This window comes from Mesoplodon mirus (genome assembly GCF_964341445.2).
Source record: "Mesoplodon mirus genome assembly, chromosome: 7".
Taxonomy (NCBI): domain Eukaryota; kingdom Metazoa; phylum Chordata; class Mammalia; order Artiodactyla; family Ziphiidae; genus Mesoplodon; species Mesoplodon mirus.
The window spans coordinates 111,060,415-111,078,157 of NC_138983.1; the positions used below are offsets into that span (position 1 = coordinate 111,060,415).

At 41.3% G+C, this 17,743-nt stretch overlaps 2 protein-coding genes across 2 annotated transcripts; both read right to left on the bottom strand.

The window, feature by feature from the left end:
- Positions 1–748: 748 nt before the first annotated feature.
- On the bottom strand, positions 749–2,942 carry LOC309808410 (YTH domain-containing protein 1-like). The gene has a single exon (XM_082628711.1). It carries the CDS (start codon positions 2,937–2,939, stop codon positions 762–764), a length of 2,178 nt encoding a protein of 725 aa, XP_082484837.1. The 5' UTR covers positions 2,940–2,942; the 3' UTR covers positions 749–761.
- An 11,223-nt stretch (positions 2,943–14,165) lies between these two features.
- LOC309808407 (YTH domain-containing protein 1-like) lies at positions 14,166–17,640 on the bottom strand. Its single transcript, XM_082628708.1, has one exon. The coding sequence runs from the start codon at positions 16,354–16,356 to the stop codon at positions 14,179–14,181; it is 2,178 nt and encodes a 725-aa protein (XP_082484834.1). The 5' UTR covers positions 16,357–17,640; the 3' UTR covers positions 14,166–14,178.
- Between the last annotated feature and the right edge of the window lie 103 nt (positions 17,641–17,743).

A 17,743-nucleotide genomic window follows, 5' to 3' on the forward strand; every position in this document is an offset into this window, starting at 1 on the left:
CAATTTATTTTATACAAAACAGTAGCAATGTAGAATATGGGAATTATCTTCCGCTGCCACACATGCAAGTTGTGAACATTCCAAGCCAATGTATACAGTTTGGAGGGGAAGGCTAAACAATAGCATCAACCATGCTACTGAACAGAGGAATTTTTTTATCTAAAAAGACTAAAAATTAGATAGCAACGTCTTAATATTGCTCTCATCATTGAAGATGGAAGAAACATAAAAAGTGACTTTTGTTAAGATTAAAAAAAGGAAAAGGAGAAACCAAGAGGCTGCTACAGCACTGCCTTACAGTCAAACCATCATATTTCAATATTTGCATACTTGATAGCAGCATTATTTTTACTGAACCGTGTGCACCTACATTTAGAAATACATCAAAGCAAAATATTGTGCCAGTCATCCATCAAGATGCAAAAGAAAGCAAGCAAACAAACAAAAAACTCTAGGATGAACATATTATATGTAGATGAACATTTATGGAGACTGAATCAATATCTACATTCTTGGGCTGTTCCATTCTGCCACAATAAAAGCCTCAACTCAAATTGTCAACTGTGCATTTTTTGGAGGATTTGAGTTTTTCCAGTTCTTATTATACTGCATGCTTGGAACAAAGCGGGTCATAATAAATCCTTCTACACAATGAACTTCAAGTAGACAGTTGAAAATAGTTTTACTACTTGTAAACACACACAACAAGAAAAATACAAGATTCTTTTTATTTTTAAAGACTCGGTGCTTCCAAAAGCACATTATCTTCTATATCGACCTCTCTCCCCTCGGTCTCTGTCCCGATCACATAATCGCTCTCTTTCTCGTTCTCTATCACGTCCTCTATCTCGTTCTCTGTCTCTTCTGTTATCTCTAGGGCGATCTCGCTGTCGCTCCCGATCTCTTTCACGAGGTCTACTTCTCCGACCGGTGACAACAGCTTGTGTTCGACGAAGGAAATCATCCACCCTCATATCATAATCATGTAGTCGTTTATCTCTGTATCTTGCTTCATGTGGTACTGGGTGATGTCCTGAGTAGGGGGGATGAGCTTGAGGAGGTGGAGCATGGTGCTGATGGTGTGGAGGTCGTTCCATTCCAGGATAAGGAGTCATTCCTCGCCGAGGTGCTGGTGGTCCCAGGTTATGAAATTCCCTCAAATAATCATTGTAGGACCCATTTAAAAACACATCTCGGGGAACTCCTGAAAACCGTCTATCTACTTCCTGGTATCGTGGATCCTTTAAATACCCTGGTGTCTGATGAAACTCAGGGGCATAGTCAATCCTTGCTTTCTTTCTGCTGTTATGAATATCATAATCTTCTGGTCGACGCCTTCCCACATCCCGGACTGGTTCTCGACGGGATGGACGATCTCTTGACTGGGGCTGAGAATGCATTCTTCTCTTGTGAGGCATTTTATGAACGACCTGATGCAAGTCAATACTTTCATCAGGGGGAAATAGAAGACAAAGCTGCTTTCCACATTCAAGTTCAATTTCCTGTCCATCACGTGCGATGTTTACTGGCTTATGTCCATTCCAAGGATTGGTGAGATGAGCCGACTTAGTGAAGGGTAGTCCACGCCTGCAAATCCAGTCAATTTTAAAGACACCTCCCAGCATTTTAGCGTTCATTCCTGCTGGAAGTACCCAATGTATAGGAGATCCTCCATGGTGTGATTCTGAAGAAAGTCTTGCAAATCCTTGAAATTTTCCACTGTCTCTCACAGAAAATATTAAGATAACACTCCTTGCAGATCTGAATGCAGCATTTAATTTCTTCTCATTTACTGGCAGTGTAGACCATACACCCTTAGCTTTGGCAAGGGACACATTCTCATGGCTGTTACTCTCTATGAGAAAAAATCTCGCATCCTGTAGGACATATTTGAGTTTACTGGTTTGATCTTTTCGGACAACATGAACGGCAGATTGTAATTTCGCGTGCTTCTTTTCTGAACCTGCATATGACTCTGATGCAGAGCTTCCACTTGTATCAAAAACAATAGGAGATACGCCTCTAGCTCTCTTCCTTTCCTTCTTTTTCTCCTCTGATCCATCTGTTCCTGAACCAGATCTGACAGGCCCATCCGTGAAGGAAAGAGAGTCGATAGCCTCCCTTCGGGTGTCATAATCATTTCCCTCTTCCTTCTGGTCTCTCTCATCCTGTTCATATTCTTCTTCCTCCTCCTCCTCTTCCTCCTCCTCCTCCTCTTCCTCTTTTTCTTCCTCCTCCTCCTCCTTCTCCTCCTCTTCCTCTTCTTCTTCCTCCTCTTCCTCCTTTCCATCGTCATCCACCTCTTCATCTTCCTCCACATCTTGCACCCCTTCCTCCTCATTCTCAGTGTTGTTGCCTTGCTCATCCGAAGAACCACTGCTGCCAGTCTCATGGTCAGAGGCATGTTCTTCAGAGTTCACTTCCTCCTTAGAAGACTGGCTGGATCTGCTTGCACGTCTGTCCACTTCAAGCCCAATTCTCTCAGAGCCATCTGGTGTAAGGGATTTGACCCTCCTTTCAGGATCCCTTTTCCGCACACATGTTTTCTCAGGTTGACTCTTATAAGGTTCTCTGGAGGCACTACTTGACAAACGAGTCTTCCGATCAGCTTCTAGACGTTTGTATCTTTCAGATCTTTGATAGTCCTCATTTTTATACTCTGTGACTGGCTTTCCGTCTGTACTAACCATTCTTTTGTTATTGCTGACTGATGAGCTCAGTGGCTTAGAAATCAATTGTCTTGAAAGAACAGAAGGCTTTTGTTGCTTTGTGTCAGTAGATTCCATTCGGTCCCTTTTTCTTTTTGAACCCTCTTCCTCATTTTTATCTGGTTCACTCTCTGGATTATAGAGTTCATCATCCTGTTCTGGTATTTCAGACACAATAGCATCTAGAACAGTAAGTTCTATATCTTTCTCCTCTCGGCTGTCGGCCGCCATTGCTCCCCTCTTGTTTCCGCCGCCGCCGCCGCCGCTGCTCCGACGTGACTCGGGCGGGCGCCGCAGCCGCGGCAGCAGAAGCACAGGCGCGTCCGTCAGTCCGTCCGCTGGGCTTGCGCGCTTCGCACGTTAGCCTCTACCACTAACCCTTCCCGACTCACCCTTCCTCCTCACTTCTTCCCTTTCTCCCTTTTCCGCTTTCCTCCTTTCACTCCGGCCTCCCCCACCCTAGGCCCAGCCTTCCCGTTGGGGCTTAGGGACGGGAGGCGGTAATGGGGAGGGAAGGGAAACCATGGAGGCAGCGGGCAGCGGTATAATGGAGCCGTGTGAAACGATCCCCCTCCCAAAATGCCCTGCGCTGCTTACGCTTCGTTCCTCCCTGGGAACGTCACAGTGCCCCGTGACGCTTTTTGAATTATGGTTTTCTCAGGGTATATGTCCAGTAGTGGGATTGCTGGGTCATATCGTAGTTCTATTTTTAGTTTCTTAAGGCACCTCCATACTGTTCTCCATAGTGGCTGTATCAGTTTACATTCCCACCAAGAGAGCAAGAGGGTTCCCTTTTCTCCACACCCTCTCCAGCATTAATTGTTTGTAGGTGTTTTGATGCTGGCCATTCTGACCGGTGTGAGGTCGTACCTCATTGTAGTGTTGATTTGCATTTCTCTTATGATTAGTGATGTTGAGCATGCTTTCATGTGTTTGTTGGCAATCTGTATATCTTTGGAGAAATGTCTATTTAGGCCTTCTGCCCATTTTTGCATTGGGTCGTTGGTTTTTTTTGAGTTTGATTTTGGAGATTAATCCTTTGTCAGTTGCTACATTGGCAAATATTTTCTCCCATTCTGAGGGTTGTCTTTCCATCTTGTTTATGGTTTCCTTTGCTATGCAAAAGCTTCTAAGTTTCATGAGGTCCCATTTGTTTATTTTTGTTTTTATTTCCATGTCTCTAGGAGGTGGGTCAAAAAGGATCTTGCTGTGATGTATGTCATAGAGTGTTCTGCCTGTGTTTTCCTCTAAGAGTTTGAAAGTGTGTGGCCTTACATTTAGGTCTTTAATCCATTTTGAGTTTATTTTTGTGTATGGTGTTAGGGCGTGTTCTAATTTCATTCTTTTACATGTAGCTGTCCAGTTTTCCCAGCACCACTTATTGAAGAGGCTGTCGTTTCTCCACTGTATATTCTTGCCTCCTTTGTCAAAGATAAGGTGACCAGATGTGCGTGGGTTTATCTCTGGGCTTTCTATCCTGTTCCATTGATCTATATTTCCGTTTTTGTGCCACTACCATACTGCCGTGATGACTGTAGCTTTGTAGTACAGCCTGCAGTCCAGGCGCCTGATTCCTCCAGCTCCATTTTTCATTCTCAAGCCTGCTTTGGCTATTCGGGGTCTTTTGTGTTTCCATACAAATTGTGAATTGTTTTGTTCTAGTCCTGTGAAAAATGCCATTGGTAGTATGATAAGGATTACATTGAATCTGTAGATTGCTTTGGGTAGTATAGTCATTTTCACAATGTTGATTCTTCCAATTCACAAACATGGCATATCTCTCCATCTGTTTGTTTCATCTTTAATTTCTTTCATCAGTGTCTTATAGTTTTCTGCATACAGGTCTTTTGTCTCCTTAGGTAGGTTTATTCTTAGGTATTTTAGTGTTTTTGTTGCAATGGTAAATGGGATTGTTCCCCTAATTTCTCTTTCTGATCTTCTGTTGTTAGTGTATAGGAATGCAAGAGATTTCTGTGCATTAATTTTGTAGCCTGCTACTTTACCAGATTCATTGATTAGCTCTAGTAGTTTTCTGGTACCTTCTTTAGGATTCTCTAGGTATAGAATCATGTCATCTGCAAACCCTGACACTTTTACTACTTCTTTTCTGATTTGTATTGCTTTTATTTCTTTTTCATCTCTGACTGCTGTGGCTAAAACTTCCAAAACTATGTTGAGTAACAGTCGTGAGAGTGGGCAACCTTGCCGTGTTCCTCATCTTAGTGGAAATGGTTTCAGTTTTTCAACATTGAGAACGATGTTGGCTGTGGGTTTGTCATATATGGCCTGTGTTATGTTGAGTTCCCTCTATGCCTACTTTCTGGAGGGTTTTCTCATAAATGGGTGTTGAATTTAATCAAAAGCTTTTTCTGCATCTATTGAGATGATCGTATGGTTTTTCTCCTTCAGTTAGTTAGTATGGTGTATCACATGGATTGATTTGCATATATTGAAGAACCCTTGCATTCCTGGGATAAACCCCACTTGATCATGGTGTATGATCCTTTTAATGTGCTCTTGGATTCCGTTTGCTAGTATTTTGTTGAGGATTTCTGCATCTATGTTCATCAATGATATCGGCCTGTAGTTTTCTTTTTTTGTGGCATCTTTGTCTGGTTTTGGTATCAGGATGATGGTGGCCTTGTAGAATGAGTTTGGGAGTGTTCTTCCCTCTGCTATATTTTGGAAGAGTTTGAGAAGGCTAGGTGTTAGCTCTTTTCTGAATGTTTGATAGAATTTGCCTGTGAAGCCATCTGGTCCTGGGCTTTTGTTTGTTGGAAGATTTTTAATCACAGTTTCAATTTCAATGCTTGTGATTGGCCGGCTTATATTTTCTATTTCATCCTGGTTCCGTCTCGGAAGGTTGTACTTTTCTCAGAATTTGTCCATTTCTTCCAGGTTTTCCATTGTATTGGCATATAGTTGCTTGTAGTAATCTCTCATGGTCCTTTGCATTTCTGCAGTGTCAGTTGTTACTTCTCCTATTTCATTTCTAATTCTATGGATTTGAGTCTTCTCCCTTTTTTTTTCTTGATGAGTCTGGGTGGTGGTTTATCAATTTTTTTTTATCTTCTAAAAGAACCAGCTTTTACTTGTGTTGATCTTTGCTATCGTTTCCTTCATTTCTTTCTCATTTATTCCTGCTCTGATCTTTATGATTTCTTCAGCTAACTTTGGGTTATCTTTGTTCTACTTCCTCTAATTGCTTTAAGTGTAAGGTTAGGTTGTTTATTTGAAATGTTTCTTGTTTCTTGAGGGAGGATTGTACTGCTATAGCCTTCCCTCTTAGAACTGCTTTTGCTGCATCCCGTAGGTTTTGGTTGGTCGTGTTTTCATTGTCATTTGGTTCTAGGTATTTTTTGATTTCCTCTTTGATTTCTTCAGTGATCTCTTGGTTATTAAGTAGTGTATTGTTTAGCCTCCATGTGTTTGTATTTTTGACAGACTTTTTCCTGTAATGGATATCTAGTTTCCTAGTGTTGTGGTCGGAAAAGACACTTGATACGATTTCAATTCTCTTAAATTTACCAGGCTTGATTTGTGACCCAAGATATGATCTATCCTGGAGAATGTTCCATGAGCACTTGAGAAGAAAGTGTATACTGCTGTTTTTGGATGGAATGTCCAATAAATATCAACTAAGTCCATCTTGTTTAATGTGTCATTTCTTTTTTCACAAACACACACACTTTATTTTATTTTTTCAAGAGATAAATAAACTGACACCAAGCATTGTAAATGGATGAACACAAAAAATACGACAATGAGTGCAAATACCAAACACGAAACACACTCATACTATGTCATAATATTGACATTCAGTCCAGTAATCCTCCACTGTAACAGCTCCTTTACTTTGCAGTGAAAATTGATTTGTATATGTTTTGCCTCTGAGTCCTCGTGGGATTTGTTTTTTATTCAAACAGAAAGTCACAAAAATTATAATCATCCTCATCAGTTCACTCAGTCCCATGTAATTAATTTTTTTTAATCTTGATCTTTTGTTAGCACCTTTATGAATTCATCAGTTTTCCATTAGAGCTCTGAAAATGCTTATTCATTCAGTTCAGCAGTATAGTCAGTTACCAGAAACCTGTACTTGTCAGAGTCTTTCCCATGAATTCCTTGAAGACGAATGTGTCATTTAAGGCTTGTGTTTCCTTATTTATTTTCAGTTTGGATGATCTGTCCATTGGTGAATGTGAGGTGTTAAAGTCCCCTATTATGATTTTGTTACTGTCGATTTCCCCTTTTATGGCTGTTAGCATTTGCCTTATGTATTGAGGTGCTTCTGTACTGGATGCATAAATATTTACAATTGTTATATCTTCTTCTTGGATTGATCCCTTAATCATTATGTAGTGTCCTTGTTTGTCTCCTGTAATAGTGTTTGTTTTAAAGTTTATTTTATCTGATATGAGAATTGCTACTCCAGCTTTCTTTTCATTTCCATTTGCATGGAATATCTTTTTCCATCCTCTCACTTTCAGTCTGTATGTGTCCCTAGGTCTGAAGTGGGTCTCTTGTAGACAGTACATGTACAGGTCTTGTTTTTGTATCCTTTCAGCCAGTCTATGCCTTTTGGTTGGAGCATTTAATCCATTTAAATGTAAGGTAATCATTGATATGTATGTTCCTATTACCATTTTCTCCATTGTTTTGAGATTGTTATTGTAGGCCTTTCCCTTGTCTTGTGTTTCCTGCCTAGAGAAGCTCTTTTAGCATTTGTTGTAATGCTGGTTTGGTGGTGCTGAATTCTCTTAGCCTTTGCTTGTCTGTAAAGGTTTTAATTTCTCCGTCGAATCTGAAGGAGATCCTTGCTGGGTAAAGTAGTCTTGGTTGTAGCTTTTCCCCTTTCATCACTCTAAATATGTCCTGACACTCCCTTCTCACTTGCAGAACTTCTGCTGAAAGATAAGCTGTTAACCTTATGGGGATTCCCTTGTATGTTATTTGTTGTTTTTCCCTTGCTACTTTTAATATATTTTCTTTGTATTTAATTTTTGGTAGCTTGATTAATATGTGTCTTGCCATGTTTCTCCTTGGATTTATCCTGTATGGGACTCTCTACCCATCCTGGACTTGATTAATCATTTCCTTTCCATAGTAGGGAGGTTTTCCACTATAATCTCTTCAAATATTTTCTCAGTCCCTTTCTTTCCCTGTTCTTCTTCTGTTATTCCTATAATTCGAATTTGGTGTCTTTCATGTTGTCCCAGACGTCTGTACTCAATTCTCTTCAATCGTTTTTCTTTATTCTGCTCTGCAGTAGTGATTTCCACGATTTTATCTTCCAGGTCACTTATCCATTCTTCTGTCTCAGTTATCCTGCTACTGAGTTCTTCTAGAGAATTTTAAATTTCATTTATTGTGTTGTTCCTCATTTGTTTTTGTTTTTTTTTTTGCTCTTCAGTTCTTCTAGGTCATTGTTAAACGTTTCTTGTATTTTCTCCATTCAATTTCCAATATTTTGTATAATCTGTACTATTATTGCTCTGAATTCTTTTTCAGGTAGACAGCCTATTTCCTCTTCATTTGTTTGGTCTGGTGGGTTTTTACCTTGCTCCTTCATCTGCTGCAATAACAAACAAATGAATAAAATATGGCCCAGCCCTCATGTTACTCTAGTGAGAAAGAGCTGGTAAAAATACATTGCAATAAAGAGGGATAGACACCATGAGAGAAATCTACATGAAACAAGTGGAGACACATGGAACAGAGGGTCAATTCTACTCAGAGAGGCAGGGAGAGAGAAGGCTTCACAAAGGAGATGAAATAAGCTGATCTTAAAGGGTCCATAAGAAGTGTTGAGCAGGTCATAGAGCTGTGCATTTTGTCCAATAGACTTTGGTGACAGCCCAGGGAAACGAGGGCCCTGGGTGATGGCAGTAAGAATGGGAAAGAGGAGTGTAGAGGCTTGAGGTAGGATTATTAGGGGGTGACAGTTACATGTGGTGTCCAAGGAGAGCAATGAGCTGAAGTCCTGTGACTGGGGTGCCATTATCGGGGACAGTTTGTGGAAGAAGAGAATAGATTTATTTGAGTTTGTGGCACCTATAAAATAGAGGTGTGGATAAAAGACAAAAGAAAGGAGTATTGGGTTTTGGCAATAGCTTTTTGTCCAGAATGACTATTAAAAGCCATGTTACTGATAAGGAAAGAAAAGGATCATCCCTGACTTTCCCCCATTACCTCAGGTCAGTTTATTAGCCTTGCCATGGTCACCGGAGGCTCAAGCAATGTAGGAGATGAGATGTGATTTCCACAGGTGAGGGTTGGGGACCATGGCCACATTCAGTCCTCGGCTGGTTAGACAGAGTCTCTCTCCTTCTCTGGCATCTGGATTTGCTTTCTTAAGGAAAAGAGAAAGAGTGTTATTTTAGCTAGTGGATGAGCAACTTTTGAGAACTTAGGTATTCATTTAAGCTTCTCTTGACAGGTATTTATTGGGCAAATGTTTATTAGTATGTACTAGGCACAGTTATTGAGGTTGGGGATGCTGTAAGGAACAAAACACAGCCCCAGCTGTCCTGGGACTTAGGTTATGGGTGCTGTGAGCTAGTAAGTAAATACAGAAAGGGGTACGCTATACAAATGCCTGTGGGAAGAGGATCCAGGAAGATGGCACAGCCAAGCGCAAAGGCCCTGTGGCGGGAGCAAATCCAGGTTAGCTGCGTGCGTGAGTAATAAATTGCTCTTCTGGACCATCACCTCTTCCCCCGTTGAATTTCAGGAACGGGCTCTGAATTTCTTGGTTACTGAGTGAAACAAATTCTCCTTGAGAGGATAGACATCCTGTTACTTGGTGTGGCTCTAGACCTGATTTGTAACATGAATGAGAGCCTTGGATAAGCTTTGGAGATTTTACTTCCTTGGAGCTCAAATGCTCTGGGAAGCAACTGCCATCTAGTGGCGAAATGAGGAAACATGCCTGGTAGATTGGGAAGAGAGGAAGCTCAACCTTGGATCGCTGGCTATGGAATTACTCTGAAAATCTGCATATTTTCCACTCTCACAAAATCCACGTAAGTTGAACAATAAGCTCCAAAGTAACCTCTGTCACAATTGTTTTCTGACAGGAGGAGGCATTTTCTTTGACATGTACTTGGCATTTTAACGTTTCCGTATTTAATCTTCACAGCAACTCTGCAAATTGGCCGTTTTTATTATCCTCATTTTGAATAGGAAGATAAGTAAAGATTGAATCACTTTTTCAATGTATTAGATCTGTTAAATGACAGAGTTTGCATTTACCCTGGTTTGTGTGAGGACAAACTTGAGTTACATTGTCCACCTGTAGGCAGCTCTGAGCACTTAGTAAAGGAACGAGATCTTAATTGGATGCCAACAAGTCCAATTAACTTGTTGTGAAACCAGGTCCCCAATTCTCACTATGAAGGAAATGCTCAGAACTAGGATTAATAGGGAGAAATCACCACAGGTAAATGTCACTTCAGCATAAAGAACTTTCTAGGAATTAGACTTGTCTGCAGTGGAACAGGATGCCTTAGCGAGCAGACATGGATGGGGTCGCTAGTGGGCACTGGCAGGACATTGCTGTGTTTTTCTGGCCCAGGCTGAGTCTTATAAACATTTGCATTTGAGTGCTTTGTCTTGGAGTTCTTTCCAGTTTGTCACAGTCTCAGCCATTTCCTAAATACTACACATGACCCAATTCACACATCTACCTTACCTGACTGGCCCACTAGGCATTTGGATTGTTGACCGCTGAGTAAATTAGAGGTGTTTTAAGTGATGTTCTACCATATATTTGAGGGGCTTAACAACGTTTTAAAACTAACTTAATTTTTTTTCAGAAGAAGGGTTAATAAAACGAACTTAGTCCTGTTACCATAAATATTTTCTTGTACAAAATAGATAAAAATAGACGGAAGAAAAAAGAAAATAACAATTATTGACATTTGTTGAGTGCATACTATCAGTGACCATAAACTCTGATTTTCCCATTTTTGTCCCGTCAGTGCCTGTTGTCACTGTAGAATTATTAATACGGCCCCTTTTCACTTTTCAAAGTGTCTCTTACCCCAATCTCTCTCCTGCCCAGGGGCAGCCTCTGTTATTAATTTCTTGACTATCACTTAGGAAATTTCTATGACTATGTAAGCATTTATATATGCATATATGGCCCTTCCAAAAGAAAAAATAAATAAGAGCACACCATTTTAATACATCATTCTTAGCCTTGCTTTTATCTCACTTAGTGTGTCTTAAAGATTTTTTTTTTTTTTTTTTGCGGTACGCGGGTCTCACTGTTGCGGCCTCTCCTGTTGCAGAGCACAGGCTCCGGACGTGCAAGCCCAGCGGCCATGGCACACGGGCCCAGCCGCTCCGTGGCACGTGGCACGGACCTGGACACGAACCCGTGTCCCCTGCATCGGCAGGCGGACTCTCAACCACTGCGCCACCAGGGAAGCCCTAAAGACTTTTTTTGCAACACATAAATAAAATGTTAAATGTTAAATTTAACATGAATATTTGTTTTTTAAACCTTTTATTTAAAAATGATTATAGATTCATAAACTAAATATAGACTATAGATTCACTCTGTACTATAGAGAGAAAGAGGACCATGGACGTTTCACTCAGTTTCCCCCAGTGGTTACATCTTACACAATTATAGTACAGTATCAAAGCGAGGAAATAGACATTGGCGCAATGTTTGTATATTGTTCTATGTCATTTTGTCACATGACTCATTTAGCAACCAGTGCCGTCAAGATAGGGAACTGGTCCATCATCACGAAGATCTCCCTTGTGCTACTCTCTTGTAGCTGCCCCCTTCGCCCAACCTCTCACCATCCCATAACCCTGGCAACCACTAGTATGATTTCCATCTCTATAATTTTGTCATTTGGAGAATATTATGTACATCAAGGGTCCCCTACCCCCAGGCCGCAGACTGATACTGGTCTGCAGCCTGTTAGAAACCGGGCCACACAGCTGGAGGTGAGCGGCGGGCAAGGGAAGCTTCATGTGCCGCTCCCCATTGCTCCCCATCGCTCCCCATCGCTCGCATTACTGCCTGAACCATCCCACCACACCCTCAACCCCTGGCTGTGGAAAAAGTTGTCTTCCACGAAACCGGTCCCTGGTGCCAAAAATGTTGGGGACTGCTGATGTACATGGCATCTTATAGTGTGTGGCATTGAGATTCACTTTTCTTTAGTTAGCATAATGTATTTTTGAGATCCATCCAAATTGTTGTGTATTAATAGTTCATTCCTTTTAATTGCTGAGTTAATTAATTCCTGCTAATTTCATAATATGGGTATACTACAGTTTGTTTAGCCATTCACCTATTGAGGAACATTTTGTTTGTTTCAGTTTCTGGCTGTTACAAATAAAGCTGCTCTAGCACTCATATGTAGAACCTAAAACAAAACAAAACAAAAAAACTGAGCTCATAGATACAGAGAACAGATGAGTTGTTGCCAGAGGCAAGGGAGTGGGGAGTGGATGAAAGGAGTGAAGGGGGTCAAAAGGTACAAACTTTCAGTTATAAAATAAGTCCTAGGGATGTAACGTATAGCATGGTGACTCTAGTTAATGAAACTATATTGTATATTTGAAAGTTGATAAGAGAGTAGGTGTTAAAAGTTATCATCACAAGAAAAAAAATGTATCCATGTATGGTGAAAGGTGTTAACTAGACATATTGTGGAGATCATTTTGCAACATATGCCAATATCAAACAATTATGTTGTACATCTGAAACTGATCTGATGTTATATGTCAATTATACTTCAATTAAGTTGTTTTTAAAGCTGCTATAACGATCATTTCCTGGTTTTGTGTGAACATAGGTATTTGTTTCTTTGGTGTAAATACCAAGGAGTGAAATGGTTGGGTTGTATAAATGTATGTTTCATTAATTTAACAAAACTGCCAAACTGATTTCCCAAGTGTACCATTTTACATTCTCGCTAGCAATATATGAGAGATCAGATTCTCCATTATGCCAGCATTTGTTATTGTCACTATTTTTCATTTTAGCTGTCCTAATAGATGTAGTGATATCTCATTATGGTCTTTAAAAATTTTTTTAAACCTCTTTGTTGGAGTATAATTGTTTACAATGTTGTGTTATTTTCTGCTGTATAACAAAGTGAATCAGCTATATGTATACATGTATCCCCGTATCCCGTCCCACTTGCGTCTTCCTCCATCCCTCCCTATCCCACTCCTCTAGGTGGTCACAAAACACTGAGCTGATCTCCCTGTGCTATGTGGCTGCTTCCCACTAACTATTATACATTTGGTAGTGTATATATTTCGATGCCACTCTCTCACTTCATCCTAGCTTACCCTCCCCCCTCCCTGTGTCCTCAAGTCCATTCTCTACTTCGGCTTCTTTATTCCTGTCCTGAACCTATGTACATCAGAACCTTTTTTTTTTTTTTTAAGATGCCATTTTTATGTGTTAGCATACGGTATTTGTTTTTCTCTTTCTGACTTACTTCACTATGTATGACAGTCTCAAGGTCCATCCACCTCACTACAGATAACTCAATTTCATTTCTTTTTATGGCTGAGTAATATTTCATTGTACATATGTGTCACATCTTCTTTATCCATTCATGTGTCTATCGACACTTAGATTGTTTCCATGTCCCGGCTATTGTAAATAGTGCTGCAATGGTTATTGTGGTACGTGACTCTTTTTTTTTTTTTTTTTTGTCAATCTTTACCAATTTATTTTATACAAAACAGTAGCAATGTAGAATATGGGAATTATCTTCCGCTGCCACACATGCAAGTTGTGAACATTCCAAGCCAATGTATACAGTTTGGAGGGGAAGGCTAAACAATAGCATCAACCATGCTACTGAACAGAGGAATTTTTTTATCTAAAAAGACTAAAAATTAGATAGCAACGTCTTAATATTGCTCTCATCATTGAAGATGGAAGAAACATAAAAAGTGACTTTTGTTAAGATTAAAAAAAGGAAAAGGAGAAACCAAGAGGCTGCTACAGCACTGCCTTACAGTCAAACCATCATATTTCAATATTTGCATACTTGATAGCAGCATTATTTTTACTGAACCGTGTGCACCTACATTTAGAAATACATCAAAGCAAAATATTGTGCCAGTCATCCATCAAGATGCAAAAGAAAGCAAGCAAACAAACAAAAAACTCTAGGATGAACATATTATATGTAGATGAACATTTATGGAGACTGAATCAATATCTACATTCTTGGGCTGTTCCATTCTGCCACAATAAAAGCCTCAACTCAAATTGTCAACTGTGCATTTTTTGGAGGATTTGAGTTTTTCCAGTTCTTATTATACTGCATGCTTGGAACAAAGCGGGTCATAATAAATCCTTCTACACAATGAACTTCAAGTAGACAGTTGAAAATAGTTTTACTACTTGTAAACACACACAACAAGAAAAATACAAGATTCTTTTTATTTTTAAAGACTCGGTGCTTCCAAAAGCACATTATCTTCTATATCGACCTCTCTCCCCTCGGTCTCTGTCCCGATCACATAATCGCTCTCTTTCTCGTTCTCTATCACGTCCTCTATCTCGTTCTCTGTCTCTTCTGTTATCTCTAGGGCGATCTCGCTGTCGCTCCCGATCTCTTTCACGAGGTCTACTTCTCCGACCGGTGACAACAGCTTGTGTTCGACGAAGGAAATCATCCACCCTCATATCATAATCATGTAGTCGTTTATCTCTGTATCTTGCTTCATGTGGTACTGGGTGATGTCCTGAGTAGGGGGGATGAGCTTGAGGAGGTGGAGCATGGTGCTGATGGTGTGGAGGTCGTTCCATTCCAGGATAAGGAGTCATTCCTCGCCGAGGTGCTGGTGGTCCCAGGTTATGAAATTCCCTCAAATAATCATTGTAGGACCCATTTAAAAACACATCTCGGGGAACTCCTGAAAACCGTCTATCTACTTCCTGGTATCGTGGATCCTTTAAATACCCTGGTGTCTGATGAAACTCAGGGGCATAGTCAATCCTTGCTTTCTTTCTGCTGTTATGAATATCATAATCTTCTGGTCGACGCCTTCCCACATCCCGGACTGGTTCTCGACGGGATGGACGATCTCTTGACTGGGGCTGAGAATGCATTCTTCTCTTGTGAGGCATTTTATGAACGACCTGATGCAAGTCAATACTTTCATCAGGGGGAAATAGAAGACAAAGCTGCTTTCCACATTCAAGTTCAATTTCCTGTCCATCACGTGCGATGTTTACTGGCTTATGTCCATTCCAAGGATTGGTGAGATGAGCCGACTTAGTGAAGGGTAGTCCACGCCTGCAAATCCAGTCAATTTTAAAGACACCTCCCAGCATTTTAGCGTTCATTCCTGCTGGAAGTACCCAATGTATAGGAGATCCTCCATGGTGTGATTCTGAAGAAAGTCTTGCAAATCCTTGAAATTTTCCACTGTCTCTCACAGAAAATATTAAGATAGCACTCCTTGCAGATCTGAATGCAGCATTTAATTTCTTCTCATTTACTGGCAGTGTAGACCATACACCCTTAGCTTTGGCAAGGGACACATTCTCATGGCTGTTACTCTCTATGAGAAAAAATCTCGCATCCTGTAGGACATATTTGAGTTTACTGGTTTGATCTTTTCGGACAACATGAACGGCAGATTGTAATTTCACGTGCTTCTTTTCTGAACCTGCATATGACTCTGATGCAGAGCTTCCACTTGTATCAAAAACAATAGGAGATACGCCTCTAGCTCTCTTCCTTTCCTTCTTTTTCTCCTCTGATCCATCTGTTCCTGAACCAGATCTGACAGGCCCATCCGTGAAGGAAAGAGAGTCGATAGCCTCCCTTCGGGTGTCATAATCATTTCCCTCTTCCTTCTGGTCTCTCTCATCCTGTTCATATTCTTCTTCCTCCTCCTCCTCTTCCTCCTCCTCCTCCTCTTCCTCTTTTTCTTCCTCCTCCTCCTCCTTCTCCTCCTCTTCCTCTTCTTCTTCCTCCTCTTCCTCCTTTCCATCGTCATCCACCTCTTCATCTTCCTCCACATCTTGCACCCCTTCCTCCTCATTCTCAGTGTTGTTGCCTTGCTCATCCGAAGAACCACTGCTGCCAGTCTCATGGTCAGAGGCATGTTCTTCAGAGTTCACTTCCTCCTTAGAAGACTGGCTGGATCTGCTTGCACGTCTGTCCACTTCAAGCCCAATTCTCTCAGAGCCATCTGGTGTAAGGGATTTGACCCTCCTTTCAGGATCCCTTTTCCGCACACATGTTTTCTCAGGTTGACTCTTATAAGGTTCTCTGGAGGCACTACTTGACAAACGAGTCTTCCGATCAGCTTCTAGACGTTTGTATCTTTCAGATCTTTGATAGTCCTCATTTTTATACTCTGTGACTGGCTTTCCGTCTGTACTAACCATTCTTTTGTTATTGCTGACTGATGAGCTCAGTGGCTTAGAAATCAATTGTCTTGAAAGAACAGAAGGCTTTTGTTGCTTTGTGTCAGTAGATTCCATTCGGTCCCTTTTTCTTTTTGAACCCTCTTCCTCATTTTTATCTGGTTCACTCTCTGGATTATAGAGTTCATCATCCTGTTCTGGTATTTCAGACACAATAGCATCTAGAACAGTAAGTTCTATATCTTTCTCCTCTCGGCTGTCGGCCGCCATTGCTCCCCTCTTGTTTCCGCCGCCGCCGCCGCCGCCGCCGCCGCCGCTGCTCCGACGTGACTCGGGCGGGCGCCGCAGCCGCGGCAGCAGAAGCACAGGCGCGTCCGTCAGTCCGTCCGCTGGGCTTGCGCGCTTCGCACGTTAGCCTCTACCACTAACCCTTCCCGACTCACCCTTCCTCCTCACTTCTTCCCTTTCTCCCTTTTCCGCTTTCCTCCTTTCACTCCGGCCTCCCCCACCCTAGGCCCAGCCTTCCCGTTGGGGCTTAGGGACGGGAGGCGGTAATGGGGAGGGAAGGGAAACCATGGAGGCAGCGGGCAGCGGTATAATGGAGCCGTGTGAAACGATCCCCCTCCCAAAATGCCCTGCGCTGCTTACGCTTCGTTCCTCCCTGGGAACGTCACAGTGCCCCGTGACGCTTTTTGAATTATGGTTTTCTCAGGGTATATGTCCAGTAGTGGGATTGCTGGGTCATATCGTAGTTCTATTTTTAGTTTCTTAAGGCACCTCCATACTGTTCTCCATAGTGGCTGTATCAGTTTACATTCCCACCAAGAGAGCAAGAGGGTTCCCTTTTCTCCACACCCTCTCCAGCATTAATTGTTTGTAGGTGTTTTGATGCTGGCCATTCTGACCGGTGTGAGGTCGTACCTCATTGTAGTGTTGATTTGCATTTCTCTTATGATTAGTGATGTTGAGCATGCTTTCATGTGTTTGTTGGCAATCTGTATATCTTTGGAGAAATGTCTATTTAGGCCTTCTGCCCATTTTTGCATTGGGTCGTTGGTTTTTTTTGAGTTTGATTTTGGAGATTAATCCTTTGTCAGTTGCTACATTGGCAAATATTTTCTCCCATTCTGAGGGTTGTCTTTCCATCTTGTTTATGGTTTCCTTTGCTATGCAAAAGCTTCTAAGTTTCATGAGGTCCCATTTGTTTATTTTTGTTTTTATTTCCATGTCTCTAGGAGGTGGGTCAAAAAGGATCTTGCTGTGATGTATGTCATAGAGTGTTCTGCCTGTGTTTTCCTCTAAGAGTTTGAAAGTGTGTGGCCTTACATTTAGGTCTTTAATCCATTTTGAGTTTATTTTTGTGTATGGTGTTAGGGCGTGTTCTAATTTCATTCTTTTACATGTAGCTGTCCAGTTTTCCCAGCACCACTTATTGAAGAGGCTGTCGTTTCTCCACTGTATATTCTTGCCTCCTTTGTCAAAGATAAGGTGACCAGATGTGCGTGGGTTTATCTCTGGGCTTTCTATCCTGTTCCATTGATCTATATTTCTGTTTTTGTGCCACTACCATACTGCCGTGATGACTGTAGCTTTGTAGTACAGCCTGCAGTCCAGGCGCCTGATTCCTCCAGCTCCATTTTTCATTCTCAAGCCTGCT

Excerpts from the sequence above, each read along its gene's own strand:
- LOC309808410 (XM_082628711.1), bottom strand. The coding sequence starts at position 2,939 with ATGGCGGCCGACAGCCGAGAGGAGAAAGATATAGAACTTACTGTTCTA.
- LOC309808407 (XM_082628708.1), bottom strand. The coding sequence starts at position 16,356 with ATGGCGGCCGACAGCCGAGAGGAGAAAGATATAGAACTTACTGTTCTA.